The sequence below is a fragment of the Mobula birostris genome, chromosome 8 (genome assembly GCF_030028105.1).
Source record: "Mobula birostris isolate sMobBir1 chromosome 8, sMobBir1.hap1, whole genome shotgun sequence".
Classification (NCBI taxonomy): Eukaryota; Metazoa; Chordata; class Chondrichthyes; order Myliobatiformes; family Myliobatidae; genus Mobula; species Mobula birostris.
In genome coordinates, this window is record NC_092377.1 from 47,457,111 (window position 1) to 47,481,033 (window position 23,923).

The following is a 23,923-nucleotide window of genomic DNA, read 5'->3' on the forward strand; positions in this document are numbered from 1 at the left end:
TGAGAGGTAAGAAGGAGAATGGAATGGGGAGAGGTAGCAAGAATGAAGAGAGGGCTGAGAGCAGTGGTGGGGAAGGACAGAAAGCTAGATGAGAAATAGTAAAGAGAAAGGAGTGATGAGAGTCAAGGTGAAGAACAGAAGTGGCTGAGGACTGAGATGGCGTAGAAACAAGAAGGGTCTGCAGAAGAGACATATGGAAGTAGAATAGCAGAATTCATTAAGAATCAAAATCATCATAGCAAAGAATCAGAATTAGATCTAATATCACTGATTTGCATGATGTGAAATGTGTTGTTTTGTGGCAGCAGGACAATGCAGACATAAAATTACTATAAACTACAAAACTATATAAATAGAGAAAAAATTAATAATGATTTATGTTCATGGGTTGGTGGACCATTCAGAAATCTGATGATGAAAGGGAAAACACTGTTCCTGAATCATTGAGTGTGATTTTAGACTCCTCCCTCATGCCAAGTCCTTTAATGAGGTCCTTGGTGAAGGAGGCCAATCATCCTATCACATCAGTGCTATTTGTTGAGTAGTCCAGTAAATTCCTGTTTCCCTGCTTGTTCCCTATAAACCTACACATTGTTTTTCAAGAGACCCGATTGTCCTTGTTTCCATTAGCCTTATAGAAAGTGAATGGAAAATTGCACGTGAATGAAAAAATCTTGTCCCACATCTTCCCTCCTCTGTCTTTCTTGTACGATGCCTCCCAAATAAATTATGATAAATGAGACTGTGCCTCTTAATTCTAAACAGGTGGCATGTTGCTAAGGGTGAGGTAGGGTCCTTTCAACAAATGTCTTATTTCAGAGCTATACAGCCTCTGAAACAGGCCATGCAGCTCCATAAAAGGAAGTTGACAGAGAACCAATTAGGGAGAAAAATCTTTGGCTGATGGACAGACAACTGGCCAGAGATGACTCCAGGAGTAAAAATGGCATGAGAATTACTGGGAAACATGGCAAAAGAGAATGTGGAGCATTGAGCAGAAGTTTGGTCTCTCATTTAAAAAAAATTACATCACAGTGCAAGAGATCAGGAAGAGAGCCAGAGGAGATAGGAGCAGTCAATTTTAGACACTACAAGACATGCCAAGGTGGCATTTGAGCAAAGTACAGAACAACTTCAACAAGAAGTTTAGCTGGGCTAATTGTTCAATGTGAGGCAATGTGAGCTGTCAAGGCTAACATGGTCCTTTAGGCCTAGGTTAGACAGAAGTAAAATGGTGAAGTGCAAACAGCTGTGAGGATTAGTGAGTGTCATTTAGCACACACAAAATACTGAGGAATTCAGCTGGTCAGGCAGTATCTATGGAAAGAAATTAAAAAATCAATGTTTCTGGCCAAGACCATTCATCAGGACCAGAAGGGAAGGGGGAAGTAGACTAACCTGCTCAGCTCCCCCAGCATTGTATGTGTGTTGCTCTGGATTTCCAGGATTTGCAGAATCCCTTGTGTTTATGATGTCATTCAGCACTGCAATTCAGCTATGGTTATTTGCAAAATTAGGAGAGAGTGAGACTCATACATTACTCTTGTAGATTGGATTTACAGCAGTGTCAGGAGTAAAGTGAAAATACCAATCATTGCTCACCATGCTCCATTTAGTGTTCTCGAACATCCTATCCTGTTGTGCAAATCTGGATTTTCAGAGGTTCAGAAGATAGCAACAATTGCTTCTCAAGGTATAGTTTAATCTTTCCAGCGTGCAGAAATATCTCCCCTCTTGCCCCTCATCTGTTCCTTTTAGAACACTGCTTAAATACATCTTCCAATTAGATTAACGAGTGCACCCTTGAAACACTGCCCTGAGTGTCCTCTCTGCAAATTTTAAATGACCTGCTGGCTATGCCAAATGACTGCACTGAAATTGAAAATTAATAGAAAGATATAATGGCTGATTTGATATTGATCACTTTACACTAAAGTCAATATCAAAATTACATTTGCAGTACCTAAAAGACTGAGATTATATACAGAGACAATATTTTTACACCGAAATGAATTTCTGTAATAGTACACAATCAATGTGGAGTGTAAAATGTAATTAAAAATCCAAGATGCTCTATTTAACATACCTGAATTTATTACACAGGGCCAAAAAAAGCCAATCAAGTACCATTAAAGTGCATCACATGTACAACATAATTTTATGGTTCCATTTTTTTTATATAGAAAGGGCAACAGCTCATTTTGTCAACTAACTCACTGGGCAAATCACCAAGGTTGTTGGTCTTGGAATGTACAAGACATGACAATCCTCAGAGTGTACTTTCTTCAAAATTCATGAGCCCAACATTAAACATGAATGATGGATGCAAGATTGATTATAAATGTCTTACCTATAGTAGTTATAATGGTGCCAGCAAAGAAGAAGGAGCTGCCTAAGTCCCAGTGGCTGCTTTGATTGGTAGAGTTTCCTGCCGGATTAACACCTGCATTTACAGCTTCCATCACATGCTGTCAGTTTGAAAAGTACACATCAGTGAACCTCCAAAATTATTCATCATGCAACAGACATTTAATAAGTCACCGGTTCATTGAATAACTCAGCACTGAGAAAAATCACTACATTTTGATTGGAGAATGCTTCTAAAGATTCATAGAATCATTCAGCACAGAAACAGGCCTTTCAGCTTACAATAATTCCATTTGCTACGTTAGGTCTATATCCTTCTAAGCCTTGCTTATTCAGTTGCCTGTCTAAATGCCTTTTAAATGTAGTGATTGTATCTGATTCAATCTTCTCCTCTGGCAGTGAGTTCTACATATCAACTGCTCTCTGTCTCAAAACTTTCCCCTCAAATTCCCTTTAAAACTCTTTGCTCTTATCTTAAACTTATGCCCTCTTTTTTGTGACACCCTTACCATGGGGAAAAGGATCTGACTATCTACCCTATCCATCTCTCTTAAAATTTTATATAACTCCATCAGGTCACCACTCAGCCTTCTTCACTTCAGGAAGAACAAACCCAGTCTATGTAAACCCCCCCCCCCACAACTTAAGTCCTCCAATCCAGGCAACATCCTGATGAATCTCGAGCACAACCATATCCTTCATACGTACACTATTGCATACTGAACTACACATAATACAGTTTAACCAGGGTTTTGTAAAATTGTAACATAACCACCCAACTTCTATACTCTATATCCTCACCTATGAAGATAAAGCATGCATTCTTCACTACTCTATCATTGCTTTTGCTTTCAGGGAACTATGGATTTGGACTTCAGGGTCCATTGTTCATCAGCTTCCTTTATACCCTACTGTTTGCTGCATGTTCTATTTTCATTTGATTTCCCAAAATGCATTACCTTGCACTTACCAGCTGTAAATTCCAACTGCCAGCACACCACCCATCTTTATATCTGATCGCCATTTGATCTGTTATTAACTGCAAGTGCTTCCTATGTTTGCATGATTTTTACCTGCTTTTCCTCTGGTTTCTCACAATCTTTCCTTTCTAAGCATTGACTGGTACCTGAAAATTAGGCTGCATGGATATGTATAGGTAACCAAAAGACAGAAGATGTAACATTGAAGTGGTTAGTCAGAATATTCTAATTGTAAATCTCCACAAGCTGTAGACTTAGACCAAAAAACTCACACAGGTATCATTACTTGCAAATAAATAGGCAATAAAATCTGGACTCAACAGTATGGGGAGATGTCTAGGATATAGAAATGATACATTGCCACAATGACAGGCACTCTTAGATAAACATGGTTTTATACTGAGACACATTACCAACCTCTAACAGATAGATTGCACATGAGTAAAGCAACAACAAAGATTTTTCTTCAGAATCCTTATGACAAATGAACAGGAAGATACAGTTTTAAACTTGAGCCTCAATACTTCCAAAGGCACCATCACTCTAAAACTGTTGCTGCAACTAAGAGCCTGGATGTCAGAGAACTTCTTAATTCTAGTCAAAACTCGTATGAGGTGTCAATACTTAAAAAAATATTACTGACAAACCAATTTAATTTCAGTTGTTTTGGCAATGTAAATAATTCACCGGTGTATTTAACTAATCCACATTATTAGAATCTTATTGACAGCTATTCAACACGATCCAGTGATACAAAGGGATCCAACCCCTTTGTCAGCTGATGTAAAATGACTTTGCAGTGTTTAATGAGAAGCAGAGTTTAGGATTCCTGTAACCTCTCTAAAGATCCTATGGAGGTTATCAGATGATGAAGGAGTTTACTCTCTGTGAATACACAGAGGGCACAGCAAAATCTCCCAGAATATGGATCTACTAAAGGATCCGTTTTGTTGACTTCACAAAAATAACAAGTTTGAGAACTGTTCATTTTCTCTTTCCTTCAAAAAAATTACTGCATCGTAATTTCTCCACAACAATGTTTAACAATTCCCATCTCCAACACCCAATCCATCCAAAACCACCATTACTGATGAAGAATTGCTTATTTCTAAAATTATTGTAGCAACAACTACTACCTGCATGCTCATCTCAGCAAAACAAGATTTTCAACTTCTCTCATGACTCCTTCCTCCCTTCCCTTCCGGCTTCGCATTCAACATCTCACTTGTCAATCTAAGCTCATCCACAACAAGCAGAATTCCTTTCTTTTCAAATCTTTTTATTGTTATACTATACAAAAGAAATAACACGAGTACATTGAAGTAACAACACTTGTTACAAGTAACAAGTAACAATGTCTCAAAAAAAAAGACATTACCTTAAAGATCGAAAAAAAATGTGACAACAAAAAAAACCTACTAAGCAGAAAAAGTGAGGAAAAAAAGAACCCATTAGGTGTACAACCCCGGAGCCATGCGTCATACAAAAAGCTTCTAAAAATAAATATCAAAACGCCAGCAAGAAAAGAAAATATACCAAAAAATTTACAATTCGATCGTGGAAAATATCTATCAGTTAGTTCAAATGATAATAATGAGCAAATAAGCCCCATCTTTTCTTAAAATCAAATAAAGGCTCAAAGGTTCGACTTCTAATTTTCTCCAAACTAAGACATAGCATCACTTGAGAGAACCATTGTGACAAAGTGGGAGCTGATGTATCCTTCCACTTAATGGCCCTCCTAGCTATCAATGTACAAATGCAATAACATGTTGGTCAGACACAGAAATGCCATGAATATTTTGAGGAATTATTCCAAAAAGCACAGTTGATTTATTAGGTTGTAGATTAATTTTAAGTGCTTTAGAAATTGTTGAAAAAACTGACTTCCAGAACTGTTCCAATATAGAACAAGACCAAAACATATGTGTCAGTATAGCTATCTCAGTTTTATATCTATCACAATGACTATCAACATTAGAAAAGATTTTAGAGAGTCTCTTCTTCATCAAATGATAACAATGTACAATTTTAAATTGAATCAATGAATGGCTAGCACAAACTGAAGAGTTAACCAACTTCAAAATCCGTATCCAATCCTCCATCATAAAAGTCAAATCGAGTTTCTTTTCCCAATCCTGTTTAATCTTAGATAAAGGACGCTTATCCCATTGGAATAATAAATTATAAATTCTTCCAATAGAACCCTTGATCGAAGGATTCATACTCATAATAGTATCTAACAGGTCAGCCTCCAATATGCAAGGAAAATTACTTAAATATTTTTGTAAAAAATGTCTAATTTGAAGGTATTGCAGAAAGTGTGAGTATGAAAGAGAATATTTATCAATTAATTGTTCAAAAGACATCAATCTATCTTCTTTAAATAAATCCAAAAAAGAATTAATACCTTTATTTTTCCAAAGTAAAAAAATTGGATCACTCAAAGAAGGCTTAAAAAAGTAATTTTGGTAAATTAAACTACAAAGTTTAAATCTTTTTGATTAAAAAAATTGCGGAACTGGAGCCAAATTTGTAAAGAATACTTAATCACAGGATATAGGTTTAATTTAACAACTTTAGCTAATTGCATAGGTAAAGTAGCTCCCAATAACGCGTTAAATAAAACTGTTTTACAACTTTCAGTTCCTGGTCTACCCAAATTGGCCGATCACTCTTATCAACCCAATATAACCAAAAAGACATGTATCGCACATTAACAGCCCAATAATACATTCTTAGATTAGGCAAAGCAAGACCTCCACCCTCTTTCAATTTTTGTAAGTGACATTTACTAATTCTTGGTCTTTTATTATTCCAAATACAAGATAAAATAACAGAATCAATCCGATCAAAAAACTTCCTAGTCAAAAAAAAGGAATATTCTGAAATAAATATAAAAATTTTGGTAAAATCATCATTTTTAACTATATGAATACGACCAACAAGTGAAAATGTAAGTGGACTCCATCTACTAAATAAATTCTTCATAGAGTCTACTAAAGGAACAAAATTGGCTTTATTAAGATCCTTATATTTTCTAGTAATTATAATACCTAAATATCTAAAAGAATCCATGACTTTAAAAGGAGTATTATCATATATAGAGACAGAATCATTTAAAGGAAACAATTCACCTTTACTAAAATTTATTTTATATCCTGGAAAACCTCCAAATTCATTAAGTAATTTTAGCAAGGCAGGAATAGATTCGTCAGGATCAGATATATAAACCAATAAAGCGTAAAGAGAGATCTCATGCATGGTCTCATTCACAAAAATCCCATGGATATTTTTAGCCTCACGAAGAGCAATAGCAAGGGGTTCTAATATTAAATTAAACAACAAAGGACTTAATGGACAGCCTTGCCTTGTCCCCTGTGAAAGCTGAAAAAAAGGAGACCTACAATTGTTAGTGGCAACAGTAGCAATAGGGGCTTTATATATCATTTTAATTCAATTATTAAAATTAGCACCAAAGCCAAATTTCTCTAAAACATTAAATAAATATTTCCATTTGACTCGATCAAATGCTTTTTCAGCATCCAAAGATACAACACATTGTGGAGTTTTAAAAGAGGACGAATATATAATGTTAAATAGTCTCCGAACATTTGAAAAAGAATAGCGACCCTTTATAAAGCCTGTTCGATCTTTAAAAATAATTTTCCCCAAAATATTCTCCAACCGATTGGCCATTATCTTTGACAGAATCTTAGCATCGACATTCAGTAATGAAATAGGTCTACTATATATGAAGCAGTCAGTGAGATCTTTATCTTTCTTAAGAATTAAAGAACTAGAAGCCTCATTAAAATTAGAGGGTAAGTCACCTTTCACAAAAGATTCCTTAAACATTTCCAACATAAACGGAGAAAGCAACTTCCCAAATTTTTTATAAAATTCCACAGGATAACCATCAAGTCCCGGGGACTTACCAGATCGCACTGAAAAAATAGCTTTATGAATTTCAGCTTCAGTGATCTGAGCATCAAGAGTTTTTTGATCCTCAGCCGAGATTTTAGGAAAAACAATCTTTCGTAAAAGAGCATTCATTTCAGAGAAATCTAACGGACATTGAGATTTATAAAATTCAGCATAAAAATCTTGAAAAATCATAATTTCTTCATATTCCTGAGCCAAGGTACCATCTTTCCTACGAATTTTCATGATTTGCCTTTTGGCTGCAGCCATTTTTAATTGAGATGTGAGCAGTTTATTATTTTTATCTCCAAACATATAAAATTGGCTCTTTAACTTAAGCAAATATCCTTCAATGGGATGAGTTAATAACTGGTTATATTGTGATTGAAGTTCCACCCTTTGTTTAAATAAATCAATATTGGGGAAATTGCATAGATATTATCTAAATCTTTAATTTGTTTTGAAATTCTATCTAATTCTGCTTTAGTCTGTTTTTTAAATTTAGCTGAATAAGAAATAATCTGACCACGTAAAGATGCTTTAAATGTATCCCATATAATTAATTTAGACATATCCCCTATATCATTAAAAAGTAAAAATTCTTTTATCTGGGTTTCAAAGAAACTGACAAAGTCAGAGTTTTGCAATAATATCTGAGACATGTGCCATGGTGGGCGGACAAGAATGACATCATCAAATTCAAAAGACAAACTCAGAGGCACATGATTAGATATAGCAATAGCGTCATATTCACAATTTTTAACACTAGGCAAGAAGTGGGGATCGACTATAACATAATCGATCCTCGAATTTTTTTTATAAACATGTGAGAAGAAAGAATATTCTCTGTTTTTAGGATGGAGATACCTCCACAAATCAATCAACTCAAAACCAATCAAAAAGGAATTAATAAATGGCGCGGATCGATTTGGAAGTCGCTGATTGGTTGAGCTCTTATCAATCATAGGATTTAAGCAGCAGTTAAAATCCCCGCCCATTATCAGCATTTATTCATTTAAATAAGGCAGTGAAGCAAATATCTTTTTAAAATAAAGGATCATCTAAGTTAGGACCATACAAATTAACCAAGACAACTTTTCTGTTACAGATCGTTCCTTTAACAATTAAAAATCTACCATTAGAATCTGATTCAATATCCTCTTAAATAAATATATTAAATTTAATAAAAATAGACACGCCTTTTGTTTTACTCTGAGAAGTAGAGTGGAATTGCAAACCATTCCACCATCCAAAAAATCTATTTTGATCTCCCGCCCTGATATGTGTCTCTTGAGCAAAAATTATAGCAGGTTGAAATCAGTTAATAACTTTAAAAGTCTTTTTTCGTTTAATAGGATGATTCCAACCACGTAAATTCCAACTTATTATATTAATCCGTTTAAATACCATATTATAATTTTATTCTACTTTATACATGCGCAGAGCACATACCAATACGGGATGATCAAAAATGGTGGTGATGAAGAATACGACCACATAAAAAACACGCATGCTCCGGAACTATCCAATGGGAAAAAAACTCCTAACCCTAAACCCACCCACCCACCCACACCCGGAAGCCCGAAAAAGGCAAGCGATCTACGATAGAGTTCAAAGCTACTGACCGTTCCGTCTATATTTTCTTTCCCTCCCCCCAGATTGTAAAAAGGTAGAGTGACCTTGTAAAAAAGACAATAAAGTCTCAGAAAAGAAAGGTATTTACATTCCATCATCTAATAAACAAGAAAGAATCAAAATAATGTTATCTCTTAGAGAAAAGAAACAGCGCCATCTTTAAGTTTAATATTAATTCCCTAAAAAAAATCAATTCAATTATAAAATGTTATAATAAAACAGAAAAAAATTAATAGTATATTTGACCCAGCTAAATTTTCAAAAAGAGTAATTAATAAGTAATTAAACCCTCCCAAATATATATATATAAATAAAAAGCCCTATTAATAGGAAAAAAACTACCAATTAGCTGATTAAAAAAAGAAACAAACCAAGTATTAAATTAAAGGAACAAATCCCCATATCTTCTTCTCTCAGTCGAATGTTCAGATGATCATTTAGACAGTCATACTTGAGCCGTAAATCTTCTTTCCAAAGGAAAACCAACAATATGCAATAGTGAACAAATCTCCTTGTCTTTTTTAATTAGTCTCTCAATGAAATATACGAATGACCTTCATAAATCTTCTTTCCAAAATGCGAATAATATACAGATAGCCAAACAACCTTTCAGATAGTTCATTCACCAGCGGCGTCAGTAACAGCGGCGGGTATAGCCTGAACAAAGTCCAGTGCAGATTTTGGATCAAATAAAGTATGAGGAGGAGAATTAACAGGAAAAATTTTAAGTCTTGTTGGGTACCTCAGAGAGGGAAAGAGTTTTTTATCACATGCTTGTTTCATTACCAAGGCAAATTTTGATCTTTGATCCATTATCTCTCTTGGGTAATCTTCATAAAATCGGAGCTCAGACTCCATAAATCTAAAAACTCTGTTTTCTTGCCTGTCACATTATTTGATCTTTAATTTTAAAGTGATGAAAGCAAACTAGAACAGATCTTGGTTTACTAGAATCCTTCAATTTTGAAGTAAACGCTCTGTATGCCCTTTCTATAGCAGGCAGCTTTGATAAAATGGTAGGAAATAAAGTGTGGGAAAGCTTACCAAAGTCAGCAGTTAAATCTCCATCTTCAGCTCCTTCTTGCAACCCAACAATTCGTATATTCTTTCGGCGAGACCTAGTTTCCAGGTCTATAATCTTATTTTGATATCTTCCAAATGAGTTGTAGCTTCAGACAACTTTTGCTTACTTATCTTCAATTCCTCTTCATGTGCAATAACTTGAGTTTCCAGGTCTTTAAGTTTTCCCAGAAATGACTTCATTTCATTACTATTCTTTTCCAGTTGGTCTTTAATTGATCCACTCTGATCCTTAATTGAATTCAGTGTCCGAACGATATCTTCAGCCCACGATGGCATTTCATCAGATCTTTCCTTTTGCACCTTTCCTTTCCCATTACCTTTATCACTAGGTTCAAGTAAATTCTTCCCACTTCTCGTAGACATGGACATATTGTTCCCCCTCAAGAATCAGCAAACAAAAATTTTAAATTCAAAGTTTAAACTAGGGGTAGAGAAAGAAAACTAAGAGCAGCACAAAATTACTGCTACTCTAGTTGCAGACAGGGGCGGTCCTCCCACAACAAGCAGAATTCCAACTAGCCAATATTATACACCTCTCTGAACCTGAATTGAAGACACTGATAATTAGAGATTGTTCCAGGGAAGACAGAACTGGAACATGAACAAAAGGTACAGATCAGTAGAGAGCATGACAGCTGTCTGCCTCTGTGTGTCAGCTTAGTCTGCAAGAAAGTCTGAAGTTTGCCTGATGAAAAGTTTAAAAAGTGAGAGTAGAAGAACGTGATCAGTGTGTTAAGGATATTGAGTGGAGGTTGAACCTCACCTCCAAAAACCATCCTGTATCTGCAAAGGTAATCTTCAGAACTAATGGAGAACTGTTCAGCCCATGGCAACCACAGTCCAGAACAAAGATCAGCTGATCAGCTCAAGAGGAATACCCAGGAGACACTTGCATTAGTGAATCCTGTTCAAGCCATCAAAAAATAATTCACTGAAGTATACAGGAAAAAGAGGTCTTATATTCAACAGCTACAAGATGAAGGTCCTCACTAATCCACCCCTCACTGTACCACACTATCTTCCAACAATAAATATTCATGGAAAAAGCATTGCAAAATAGACCATTTTTCCTATGTCAATAGCCATCACTTAACAAAAGCAAACATCAGTCATGAAATTTGCCACTTGATTCAATACACCAATACACTTCAAATGACTGAGGAAAAGTATAAAACCTCAGACCTGGAAGAAAACTCATACCCCTATAAGGTACTGCACAAATGTCTCCACTCAGTCCTCCAAGTTCACTGGAAAGATAAAACAAACCAACGTTGGTGCCCGAGGTCAACATCCCCCACTGTTATGGACCTAGCTACACTTAGTTGGTTACATTGAGCATGGCATATTCACAGACCAAGTCCAGACACCGATACAAAAAGCCTATTTCAGATTCTGACATTGAAAGAAATTACCACATAGACAAAGAAAAAAAAGTTAAGAGTGTGCTGAAAGCCTCCTTGATGAAATGCAACAGCCCCACTGTTACCTAGAAACCTCTGGTCAATAACTGGGTGAAGTAGAGAAGGAGTATTCAGGATATATTAAGAGCCACTAATCTTGCATTGGAAGCACACAAAAGCCATGGAGAAAGAGCACATTGACTCTCAAACAACCTTCACAAAACATTCCCTCAGGCAAGGTATAGACTGTCCCATCCATAGATATGATTTCCACAACTACCTCATAACCCACAACACTGGAGAGGAAGCAAGACATCTGCAGTCCTAAGGAACTGCCTTATTTTGGGTAGTTAAGTGGTGTAATTTACGGATATCCTGCCTCACACTACTGGTAACCCAAGTTCAGTCCTGGCCTCCAGTAATGAATGTGTGAAATCTGCATATTCTTCCTGCGTTCATATAGGATTTTCTCTAGGTAATCCAGTCATCTCCCACATATGGGCTTACAGGATAAGTGGACACTACAAATTGGGTGAGTGTAAAGGGAGTGGAAGAACTTGGAGAGTTGATGAGAGTATGGGGGAAAGTAATGTGAAATTAGTGTAGGAATAATGTAAATGGGCATGTGATGGCCACTGCAGATTCCCAGGGGCTGAAGGGCTTGTTTTCATGCTGTGTGACTGCATGAGAAAAGAATGGGTAACAGGGTGACAGAGTGGGGCTGTAGAAAGAAGGGTGTACATGAGAGGACTAGTTGGATCAGGAAAGAGAGAGAAAGAGGGTGTGATTACCTGAAAATAGAAAATTCATTATTCATGTCATCGGGTTGTTGGCTACCCAGGCAGAGTATGAGGTGCCGTTTCCCCAGTTTTCACTTGACCTCACTTGGGCAGTGGAGGAGGCCAAGAACAAGTAGGTCAGTGTGGGAATGGGGAGGGGAGTTCAAATAACTTGGAACGCAACATGGCCACTGCGGACAGAGGACAGTGCTGGGAAAAATGGTTGCCTTGTCTGCACTTGGTCATGCTGATGCAGGCGAGCCCACATCGAGTGCATCAAATACAGTAGACAAGGTTGAAAAAGATGCATGCAATTCTCTGCCTCATGCATGAAGGATTCTTTAAATCCTGGGATTGTAGTGAGGGAGGAGGGATAGGGAATGTGTTGCACCTCCCACAGTTGCATGGGAAAATGCCAGGAGGCAGAAAGAGATGGGTGGGGAAGGATTAGGAAATTAGAGAGACAGAAAGTGTGATGATAGACCTTGAAGGGGATGGTTTGGACCCAAGTGCTGGAGTATCTGAGGCTGGAATTGAGACATGGTGTAGGTAATGACCAAAAACAAAATGCTGTATGATATCCCAAGTTAGGCTTATGATGCAGCACCAAACATCAGTTCAGGTGCTCCATAAATACTCAATTCTTGGCAACCAAAACACAACTGACAATCAGCAGGGCCATCCTGAACCCTTAAACGGGCTGCACCAGCTATCCATACTCCAGAGAATTAGAGTGTCTAAATCCCAGAAGCTGATGTGGGCAGGAGCATCTCGTAACAAGAAGATTCTGATCACTGACAGAAATGAAGCATGATGTACTGAATGCGGAGGCTGCTAGGGTAAAAGGTAAGAAGCAAGGGAACTCTCTCTCAGTACGGCCTGGAAGGAGGTGGGTTGAGAGCAGGAGTGTGGGAAATGAAAGTGTGGATGTGAGCTCCATCAGCCAGCATGTAGGAAAAGCCACGTTTCCTGAAAAAGGAAGACATTGTAGATGCTCTGGAGTGGAAATCATGACAGCATATGCAGTGGAGAAAGAGAAACAGAAAGGGATGACTTTCTCACAAGAGACGGGGTGGGGGGGGTGTTTGGTGCTGGAGGAAAGGACCAAGGGAATTTGACAGCAGGGTGGAAGTTAGTAGTGAAGCTGATAAGATTGACGACTTACACGCGAGTTCTTGAAGCAGCACCAATGTAGCAGAAAAAGAGTTGGGGAGAGGTGCCAGAGTAGATCTGCAACATGGGCTTCTCCATGTAGCCAACTAAAACACAGGCAAAGCTGGGGCCTATGCAAGTGCCCAAGGATACTCCACTGACTTATAGAAAATGAGGGGAATCAAAAGAGAATTTGTTCAGGGCAAAAACAAGTTCTGCCAGGCAGAGGAGAGTGTTAGAAGGAAGATAACTGGATCTAATTCTAGAAAATAGTGGAGCACCTCAAGTTTTTTCTGATGGGAGCAAAGGTGAATATTGACTGGACAGCCATGATGAAGATGAAGTGGGTGCCAGGGAGTTGGAAGTTGTGGAGAAGAAGGGAGGTGTCCCAGATATAGGTGGGAAGGGACAAGACAGGGCAGGACAATGGCGAAAATTAATGCTGAGCTACTCCAACACCTGTTGCTCAGTTTCTTTCACATCCCTCACCTGATTCCATTACCCACACACTCAAAACACCGGGTCTCCCATCCCCTCCAATTGCTGTTCCCTTCTGTCCACCATCCCTCCTTTATTTGGTTCAACTCCTCAACCCACTCTCATAGCCAGCTCTTGCCTCAGTATTCTCCCTTATCTCTTTAAACTTGCTACATCCTCTTCACACTCTCAGTCCCAATGCAGGAACTTAACTTAAAGCATTGGCTATATCTTTGCCTCCACAGACGCTGCTTGACCCTCTGAGTCTTTTGAGTGTAGGAGCATTTGCATACTTAGAGGTAGAAAGAGTTGCAGGTATTGGGAGGCTCAGCAGAAATGGTCATACAGATGTGAGAGGTGCAAGTCAGTGGGCTTACCATTAATTGTGCACAATAAGTCATTAAACATTCAAATTTGCAGACATACTCAGGTGATTTTGCTTCTGGACCTTGCACGTTCTGATACCAGGATATCCTCCTACCACATGTTGGTTATCACAACCTCTTTCTCCCACCCATCTACTCCACTACAACTTCACACACTGGAGTTGAAGTTGTTGTTTGGAGCTCCTTGGAGCTGCTGTTTAGAGCATCTATTGATAACTTCCTGAAGCCAAAATGCACTCTCCCAACCGGCAGCACAAATTTACTTTTAAATGGCATTAGTGCAGGTACTTTTCAGGCAAGTTGGCAATGGTTATCAGTAGCACCTTTAAATTAATGAAGGGCTGAATTTCAAGCTTTTTTTGAAGTGATGCTCTGGGAAATTACAGGGAAATAGAGAGTGAAAAATCAATAGTTAGGGTCTAATTGGAAATATGTGCTTTAAAGTTAATAATAGACATTGTTAAGTAATTGATTGGATAGTTAGGATGAAATAGGGGATACAGAAAAAAGTACTGAAATGGCACAGTGGATTGATGAACCTTTATCTATTTTTCCCCAATTACTTTATTGCTGAAATTCAATAAAGGAAAGAGTTGCAATATAGAAGTTACAATGTGACCCTGCTTGAAAACACTGGACTACCACACAGCACTTGGTCCTAAGATTTAAAAAAATCTGAAAAATAATGAACAGCAGCTTGGACCCAGGATTTAATTAACTTCAAAAAATAATGAACAGCAGTCTTGAAAATTATTTTACCTGTCAAAGCCTTTTACACAAAGTCAAACGTAAAAATACTTACCTTAACTATAGCAGACTTATAGCCTAAGCTATTTGATGCCACCTTGGGAGACGTTACTCACAATCTAAATTTCATTTTAAGCACTAACAGTGTTACTGGAAAAGCTTTCTCAGGGTAACTGAGAGGTCGGAGACCACAGGAGGCATATCATTTATAAGAGAGCTGACCACTCATGAGCAGCAGGTCACAGGAAGGAAATCACTTCACTAAGTTAAAGAGACAGATCACACAACATACTGCACATTAGTTGACAGGCAATGCAGGTTGGGTCCAGGCAGATGTCTCTCAGTCATTTTAGCATTAATTCCCATGTTCATTGATCAAACAGAAAAATGGTGAAATAGAGGTGACCTGCATGAAGCCACAAGCAACCTGACAGAGCATGTCAAGCAATTAGAACAAATACTTCAAATCTCTGGATTCTCGTTTGCCGAGTACATTCAATACACAGGGTGATAGATCTGTAGATATCAAGAGTTATGGGGATAATGCAGGAAAGTGATGCCAAGGTGAAATATTAGCCATGATCGTACTGAATGGTACAGGCATAAGTGACTGAATGGCCTGTTCCTGCCTCTCATTCTTATGTTTGCTCTTTGTTTCAGAATGCAGTGCCATCCTAACAACAGGACCACAGTGCCATATGTTGTGTACCAGGCCAATGCTCCATGCACTTGGTATCAATGTTCAGTGCCCCACACACACAGTATCAGTGTAGAGAGAGCACCACTCTTTTATTCGTCTGCAGTATCACAATTTTTATCTCAGGTCTGGTGTAATACATTCTGTATCAATACAAGGAGCCACACATTTTATGTCAGTCTAGTGTGCTATAATTTCTCTAGCAGGAAAGAGTGTCATGCTTTCTATATTAACATGGTCACATTTGCTGTATCAGTGAACATTGCACATCTTCTGTCTCAGTGCTCATCTCCACACATTTTTGCATCAGGATATTAATGATTTCTCTATAATTCTATGATTCCATATATTCTACTAAGGTCAGAGTGCCATTTTCTTTATCAGTTAACAGTGGGATTCTTTGAGTCTGCTGTGCTTCTTTCTGTGTCAGGTTTTATTCTATGTCAGCATACAATCCCATGCTAACTCTGAGTCTAATTCAAACTTACATGAAGATGCTCATTCATGTTCATACAGGCAATTATCTCCGCTTATAGTTCTTTTTCATTTTGCCCTTTATTCCTTAAATGTTATTCACTCGTTAATTCCACATAATTTTGATCATGACCCACCTCACCAATTTCACAGTGGAATGCATTCACAACTGTACAGAAGATCAAGCATCTTCACAGTTTCTTGGAAGTTGCCATGTTCCTCCTGAATCCTCCTTACTTTGAGATAGCAACATCACACCAATGACCATTTAATTGGGTAGACCCCTCTCCTAAACACCCCACCACCATCAACAACAGCAATGCTGCCACCAATTGGATTTTGCCATCTTCATCCTGTTCATTTATTGTAAATACATGAACTGGTTCAACTGGAATTGTCATTTGTTTGTTGTTTGATCAATACAAATGCTTTAGCACAATAAAGATGGTCTGATGATGAGAAGTCTGAGCAGCCTGGCATTGTGAAAGGTTGGTGAAGTTGCTGAATGAGTTTCATTTCATAAATGATTCTGATGTCAATTCTTCCAACGGCTGCTGTGACTGGAACCATAGCTACTCAGACCATATTGTAACTTACGTCTTGACTTGTAACTCTTGTCAATAAATCATATAAAGGTTCAGAAAAGCACACACATAATGCTTTTCACAAATTTAAAGGGCATCTTTCTTTCTTTTTTAGTCTTTTTATTAATTTTCAGGTTCATAAACAGTAGTAGTAGTAATACAAAGAGATTGGAATTACATTATTGGTAATAGACATATGTAAGTAAAACTATAGATAATACAAATATACTAGATCTCCCAAACTCTCAATATAGTTAATCATGATAAGAGGAAAACTGAAATAAAAATCACAAGAAAAAAAAACCCAAAGTAACAAAAAACTAAGAAAAAAAACTAAACTAAACCACAAACTGATCTAAACACAACAAAAGAAGGCTGGGCTAATATATTACATTGAAGACAATCATTAATGTCGTCAACTCCGCTCCTCTGTCCATATATTCTAGGTTAATAAAAAGGATTCGGAAAGGGTCAAGCTACGTCGTATGAAAGTGTTGAATAAATGGCTTCCAAGTCTCTTCAAATTTAACAGAAGAATCAAAAATGACACTTCTAATTTTTTCTAAATTTAAACATGATATAGTTTGGGAAAACCATTGAAATGTAGTCGGGGGATTGGTCTCTTTCCAATTCAATAAAATGGACCTTCTGGCCATTAATGTAACAAATGCAATCATCCAACGGGCTGAAGAGAATAAAGAGCTATGTATCATCATTGGTAAACCAAAAATTGCAGTAATAGGGTGAGGTTGTAAATCAATGTGCAAAACTGTTGAAATAATATTAAAAACATCTTTCCAAAACTTTTCCAAAAATGGCATCTTGTGTGGGCTTTTGTGAATAGCTTCTTCATCATTTCTGCTCACTCACTGCCTGTTTGAAAAAGTTCATCACAGAACCCTTTGGTTCCTTACACATGGTGGGAGATAAATGTTGGTCAATTTTTAGTTCACAGGCTGGTTATAATTTCTCCATCAGTATTCTGAAGTCTGATATGAAACGCATGGCATTGAACCCTCCAAAAGAAAGCCTGTTGCTTGCAGCAGGAATTCTGTTTCACAAAGGTCTTGTAACTTCTTTTTGTATTAGACTTTACTGCCACATGTTTTGTATCAGACCTCAGTAACACAGATTCTGACTCAGACTACTGAGCCAGAGTCAGTGTATAATATTTCAGAACTGACCTTTAGATATCAAGCTAAAATGCCATACTTTCTGTATCAGTCTTCTCTGCTATGGTCAAATTACAGCATTACACTCTTACTATCAAGTCATGTAAGAATCCAAAACAAAAACAAATAATGTTGAAAAGACAGCAACAGACAGCAGCAGTGAAAAGAGAAATGTAATTAATTTTCCGATGGAATGAAACTTTGACCTTAAACCTTACAGACTACAGAGTCACCCATTCTGTATCAGGCTACTGGACCACATTTTCTTATCACCACGGTGCCAATCTTTCTGCATTAGGTTAGAGTGTCACATATGTCAGGCTGCAGTACCACATTTTTTTGGATCAATCCATTGGGTCATAATTTTAATTTCAGGATAGTGCCTCACACCTTTGTCACAGTGTACACTTTCTGCCTGAGACTTTATTGCCACACTTCTTGATTTTATACTACAGTGCCACACTTTCTATATCGGGCTTTACTGCACATTTCGTGTATCAGAGCACATTACCACACTTTCTCATTCGCTGTGGTCAAAATGCCACAATTTCTGTACAGTATAAAGGTTTTAGAGCCATAGGATTTATAAAAGGCCACCTTCTGAATCATATTACAGTGCATGAACATTGTATCAAACTATGTTCCGTTCTTTTTGTATTAGAATGGCACTCATTCTGTATCAAGATACAATGTTGTGCCTTCTGCATCAGGCTACTGAGAGAGACTTCCTTTAAAGCCATAGTGCTCCAACTTCTGCATCAGACACCAGTGCCACACTTTCTATACCAAGCTACCGAGGCTGACTTTTCCCAAGGCCTCAGCATTGCAATTTCCATACCAAACTGAAGTACACACCTTCTGTAGCACAATACTGACCCTATCATTTATGCCAGGATAAAGTGCCACAATTTTTACAGTAAGCAAAGGGTTTCCTGGAGGAGACCTCGCTGCCATACGTTACATATCAGACTCCAATGACACAATTTCCCAATCAGGTTGCACGGCCGTGTTTTTTCTATCAGTCTATATTGTTACACATTCCTGAGCAGACTGCCACTTGACTAGGTATTGGAATTATTGTCACTATTTTATATGACACAAAATTTGCTGTTGGTGCAAAGACATTACATAAAATAAATATGAAACATTTTGCATCAGTGCAGAGATACACTTCTGTACTAACTTAGTTGCCTTCTCTAATCATTAGGGTTCATTGCTACACATTTTGCATCAGTACTTGCATCACAATTTCACTGTCAGATTACATTCTGCTTCACACCACAATTCCATTTTTCTGACACAAGCTGTGGTGCCACACTTTTTGTATCAGCCTGCAGTATTTCACATTCCCTACTGGGTTTCAATGTTATAACCCCTGTGTCACATACTTCTATTTACAGCTGCAGGGACATACTTTCTCCATCCAGTCACTGTTCTGTATCAGATCTTTTTTTTCAACTTGCAGACTACAGTGCTGCATTTTCTGTATAATACTTCATTTGCACATTTTTGTGTGTCAGGCCACTATGCCTCACTTACCTGTAGCAATTCAGAATGTGACTATTCCTGAATCAGGGTACAGTGACAGATGTTCTGTATTACAGCGAAGACTGTAAATGAACAAAATCAGCACAACCATCTAGTGTAGATAATGGACTGCCTTCATACAGTGACATCAACGATTGCATCCTCCAACTCCTCATTTTCATCGTAATATGCAAGATGATTGTCAATACTTTCAGATTTTCCGTAGTGCCTAACTTGTAGAAGTATTGTACAACTATTGTTTCATTTTCACTCATTGACTTTACAGGCATTTCCAAGTCTGAATGCTTGAAACCACGGTGAACAAACCAGTTCTGAATTGTCCTATTGCTTATTTCCCGCCAACTATTAGTGACAAAGATCACTGATGTTTGAACTCAGACACATGCACCTGATGCTATTTAAATACTTAGCTCTAAGTACAGTGTAGCATCTAATGGCCACAGAAGCACAGACGACTGACACGAGGTAGATACTGTTTGGCAACAGTCTCCTGTCCCAAGTAAGTGACATTGTGTCCCAGATAAACCATAGAGCCATAGAACCATAGAAACTACAGCACAGAAACAGGCCTTTTGGCCCTTCTTGGCTGTGCCAAACCATTTTCTGCCTAGTCCCACTGACCTGCACATGGACCATATCCTTCATACACCTCCCATCCACGTATCTGTCCAAAGAACCCGCATTTACCACCTCATCTGGCAGCTCATTCCATACTCCCACCACTCTCTGTGTGAAGAAGCCCCCCCTAATGTTCCCTTTAAACTTTTCCCCCCTCACCCTTAACCCATGTCCTCTGGTTTTTTACTCCCCTTGCCTCAGTGGAAAAAGCCTGCTTGCATTCACTCTATCTATACCCACCATAATTTTATATACCTCTATCAAATCTCCCATCATTCTTCTACGCTCCAGGGAATAAAGTCCTAACCTATTCAACCTTTCTCTGTAACTGAGTTTCTCAAGTCCCGGCAACATCCTTGTAAACCTTCTCTGCACTCTTTCAACCTTATTTATATCCTTCCTGTAATTTGGTGACCAAAATTGAACACAATACTCCAGATTCGGCCTCACCAATGCCTTATACAACCTCATCATAACATTCCAGCTCTTATACTCAATACTTTGATTAATAAAGGCCAATGTACCAAAAGCTCTCTTTACGACCCTATCTACCTGTGACGCCACTTTTAGGGAATTTTGTATCTGTATTCCCAGATCCCTCTGTTCTACTGCACTCCTCAGTGCCTTACCATTAACCCTATATGTTCTACCTTGGTTTGTCCTTCCAACGTGCAATACCTCACACTTGTCTGTATTAAACTCCATCTGCCATTTTTCAGCCCATTTTTCCAGCTGTTCCAAGTCCCTCTGCAGGCTCTGAAAACCTTCCTCACTGTCTACTACACCTCCAATCTTTGTATCATCAGCAAATTTGCTGTTCCAATTTAAAACATTATCATCCAGATCATTGATATAGATGACAAATAACAATGGACCCAGCACTGATCCCTGTGGCACCCCACTAGTCACAGGCCTCCACTCAGAGAAGCAATTCTTTACTACCACTCTTTGGTTTCTTCCATTGAGCCAATGTCTAATCCAATTTACCACCTCTCCATGTATACCTAGCGACTGAATTTTCCTAACTAACCTCCCATGCGGGACCTTGTCAAAGGCCTTACTGAAATCCATGTAGACAATAGCCACTGCCTTTCCTTCATCCACTTTCCTGGTAACCTCCTCAAAAAACTCCAATAGATTGGTCAAACATGACCTACCATGCACACAGCCATGTTGACTCTCCCTAATAAGTCCCTGTCTATCCAAATGCTTGTAGGTTCTGTCTCTTAGTACTCCCTCTAATAACTTACCTACTACCAACGTTAAACTTACCAGCCTATAATTTCCTGGATTACTTTTCGATCCTTTTTTAAACAACAGAACAACATGAGCCACTCTCCAATCCTCCGGCACCTCACCCGTAGACAGTGACATTTTAAATATTTCTGCCAGGGCCCCCGCAATTTCAACACTAGTCTCCTTCAAGGTCCAAGGGAACACCCTGTCAGGTCCCGGGGATTTATCCACTTTAATTTTCCTCAAGACAGCAAGCACCTCCTCCTTTTCAATCTGTACAGTTTCCATGATCTCACTACTTGATTCCCTTAATTCCATAGACTTCATGCCAGCTTCCTTAGTAAATACAGACGCAAAAAACCTATTTAAGATCACCCCCATTTCCTTTGGTTCCGCACATAGCTGACCACTCTGATCTTCAAGAGGACCAATTTTATCCCTTACAATCCTTTTGTTCTTAATATACCTGTAAAAGCTCTTTGGATTATCCTTCACTTTGACTGCCAAGGCAACCTCATGTCTTCTTTTAACCCTCCTGATTACTTTCTTAAGTATTTTCTTGCACTTCTTATGCTCCTCAAACACCTGATTTACTCCCTGTTTCCTATACATTTCATACAACTCCCTCTTCTTCTTTATCAGAGTTGCAATATCCCTTGAGAACCAAGGTTCCTTATTCCTATTTACTTTGCCTTCAATCCTGACAGGAACATACAAACTCTGCACTCTCAAAATTTCCCTTTGAAGGCTTCCCACCTACCAATCACATCTTTGCCAGAGAACAACCTGTCCCAATCCATGCTTTTTAGATCCTTTCTCATTTCTTCAAATTTGGCCTTCTTCCAGTTCAGAACCTCAACCCTAGGACCAGATCTATCCTTGTCCATGATCAAATTGAAACTAATAGTGTTATGATCACTGGAACCAAAGTGCTACCCTACACAGACTTCCGTCACTTATCCTAACTCATTTCCTAACAGGAGATCCAATATTGCATCCCCTCTAGTTGGTCCCTCTATATATTGATTTAGAAAACTTTCCTGAACACATTTTACAAACTCGAAACCATCTAGACCCCTAACAGTATGGGAGTCCCAATCAATATATGGAAAATTAAAATCCCCTACCACCACAACTTTATGTTTCCTGCAGTTGCCTGCTATCTCTCTGCAGATTTGCTCTTCCAAGTCTCGTTGACTATTGGGTGGTCTGTAATACAATCCCACTAATGTGGCCATACCTTTCCTGTTTCTCAGCTCCACCCATAAGAACTCAGTAGACAAGCCCTCGAATCTGTCCTGCCTGAGCACTGCTGTAATATTTTCCCTAACAAGCAATGCTGCTCCCCCACCTTTCATTCCTCTGCCTCGATCACATCTGAAACATTGAAACCCTGGAATATTAAGCTGCCAGTCCTGCCCCTCCTGTAGCCAAGTTTCACTAATTGCTATAACGTCATAATTCCACATGTCAATCCACGCCCTCAACTCATCCGCCTTCCCAGCAATACTCCTAGCATTGAAATATATACACCTCAGAAGATTTTTACCACCACTCACAACCTTCCTATTAGCGGATTTGCTTGAACTTTTAACATCATTTATTTTCACCCCAGCCACACTATCAGCTCTGGCACTCTGGTTCCCATCCCCCTGCAAATCTAGTTTAAAGCCTCCCCAAAAGCACTAACAAACCTTCCTGAAAGGATATTGGTCCCCCTGTAGTTCAAGTGTAACCCGTCTCTCTTGTACAGGTAAACAAAGGGAATCCTGGCTATTCTCTCAATTCACTTTTGTTCTTTTAAGAGTTGTCTCAAATAGGGAGCTGCCCTGGTTAATCAATGGCTCAATTAACCAGAATCTACTGTAATTGGGATTTGAAGATGATGATTGCAAATGTAAATGCAGAAGTCGCTTCTCATATTGTTACAGAAGCTGAGATTTTTTGGCTTTATTAAATGATGTAGGTGTAAATTTTAACATCCATCTTAGGAAATAAATACCTGAGCCAGTCAAACATCAGATAATAAAAATAAATATGTTGTCTCCCAACCAGAAAATTGTGGGTGGAATGAAGGATTTGTCATTTTGGGGACAGAACAGAGGACTTGTCCTGGTTTATGGCCTATCCCTTACTTGCACAAAGAAGCAAAGAATTACATTAAATGGTGGCATTCATTATTCGTAGGTTGCTTTCAAACATCTTTTCACCTATTTACTGGGTAATTCTTTTTAACTCTAGTCATAGAGTTACACACTGAGTATGGGAGCCTGGGTGTGCTGTTGATGACAAAATCATCCCATTTTTTGCCTTAGTCCTCTTTTCCTCAGCCATTTAGAAAATAGATTAGTTTGTGTTAGATAGATAGCCTGATGATTGTAAAATCCATAGGCCATGGGGTGCTGTTCATTCTTTCTCGATCAAGCAAGTGCGTGGAGATTTGAATTTAATTTACATGGCAATAAAAATGGAATTGGAAAATAAAATGAAAATAAATTTGGATTTAATTGGCACCTATGATGATTTCAAGACTTTCCAAAATGTTCTCTTGCTAATTAAGCACTTCTGATTTGTATATAGGAGAAACAGCCAATTTTCAAACATCAAACCTCACAAATAGCAATGCAATGATTTGCTTTTCTTAATATTAAGTGAACAATAGCC

At 38.2% G+C, this 23,923-nt stretch overlaps 1 protein-coding gene across 2 annotated transcripts in view; it reads right to left on the reverse strand.

Moving 5' to 3' along the window:
- kcnk2a (potassium channel, subfamily K, member 2a) overlaps positions 1 to 23,923 on the reverse strand; it is a 131,829-nt gene that overhangs the window by 51,437 nt on the left and 56,469 nt on the right. For both annotated transcript variants that reach the window (XM_072265128.1, XM_072265126.1), the window contains exon 3: positions 2,351 to 2,468. In XM_072265128.1, the coding sequence (XP_072121229.1) occupies positions 2,351 to 2,468 (118 nt within the window). The remainder of the gene's footprint in view (positions 1 to 2,350; positions 2,469 to 23,923) is intronic.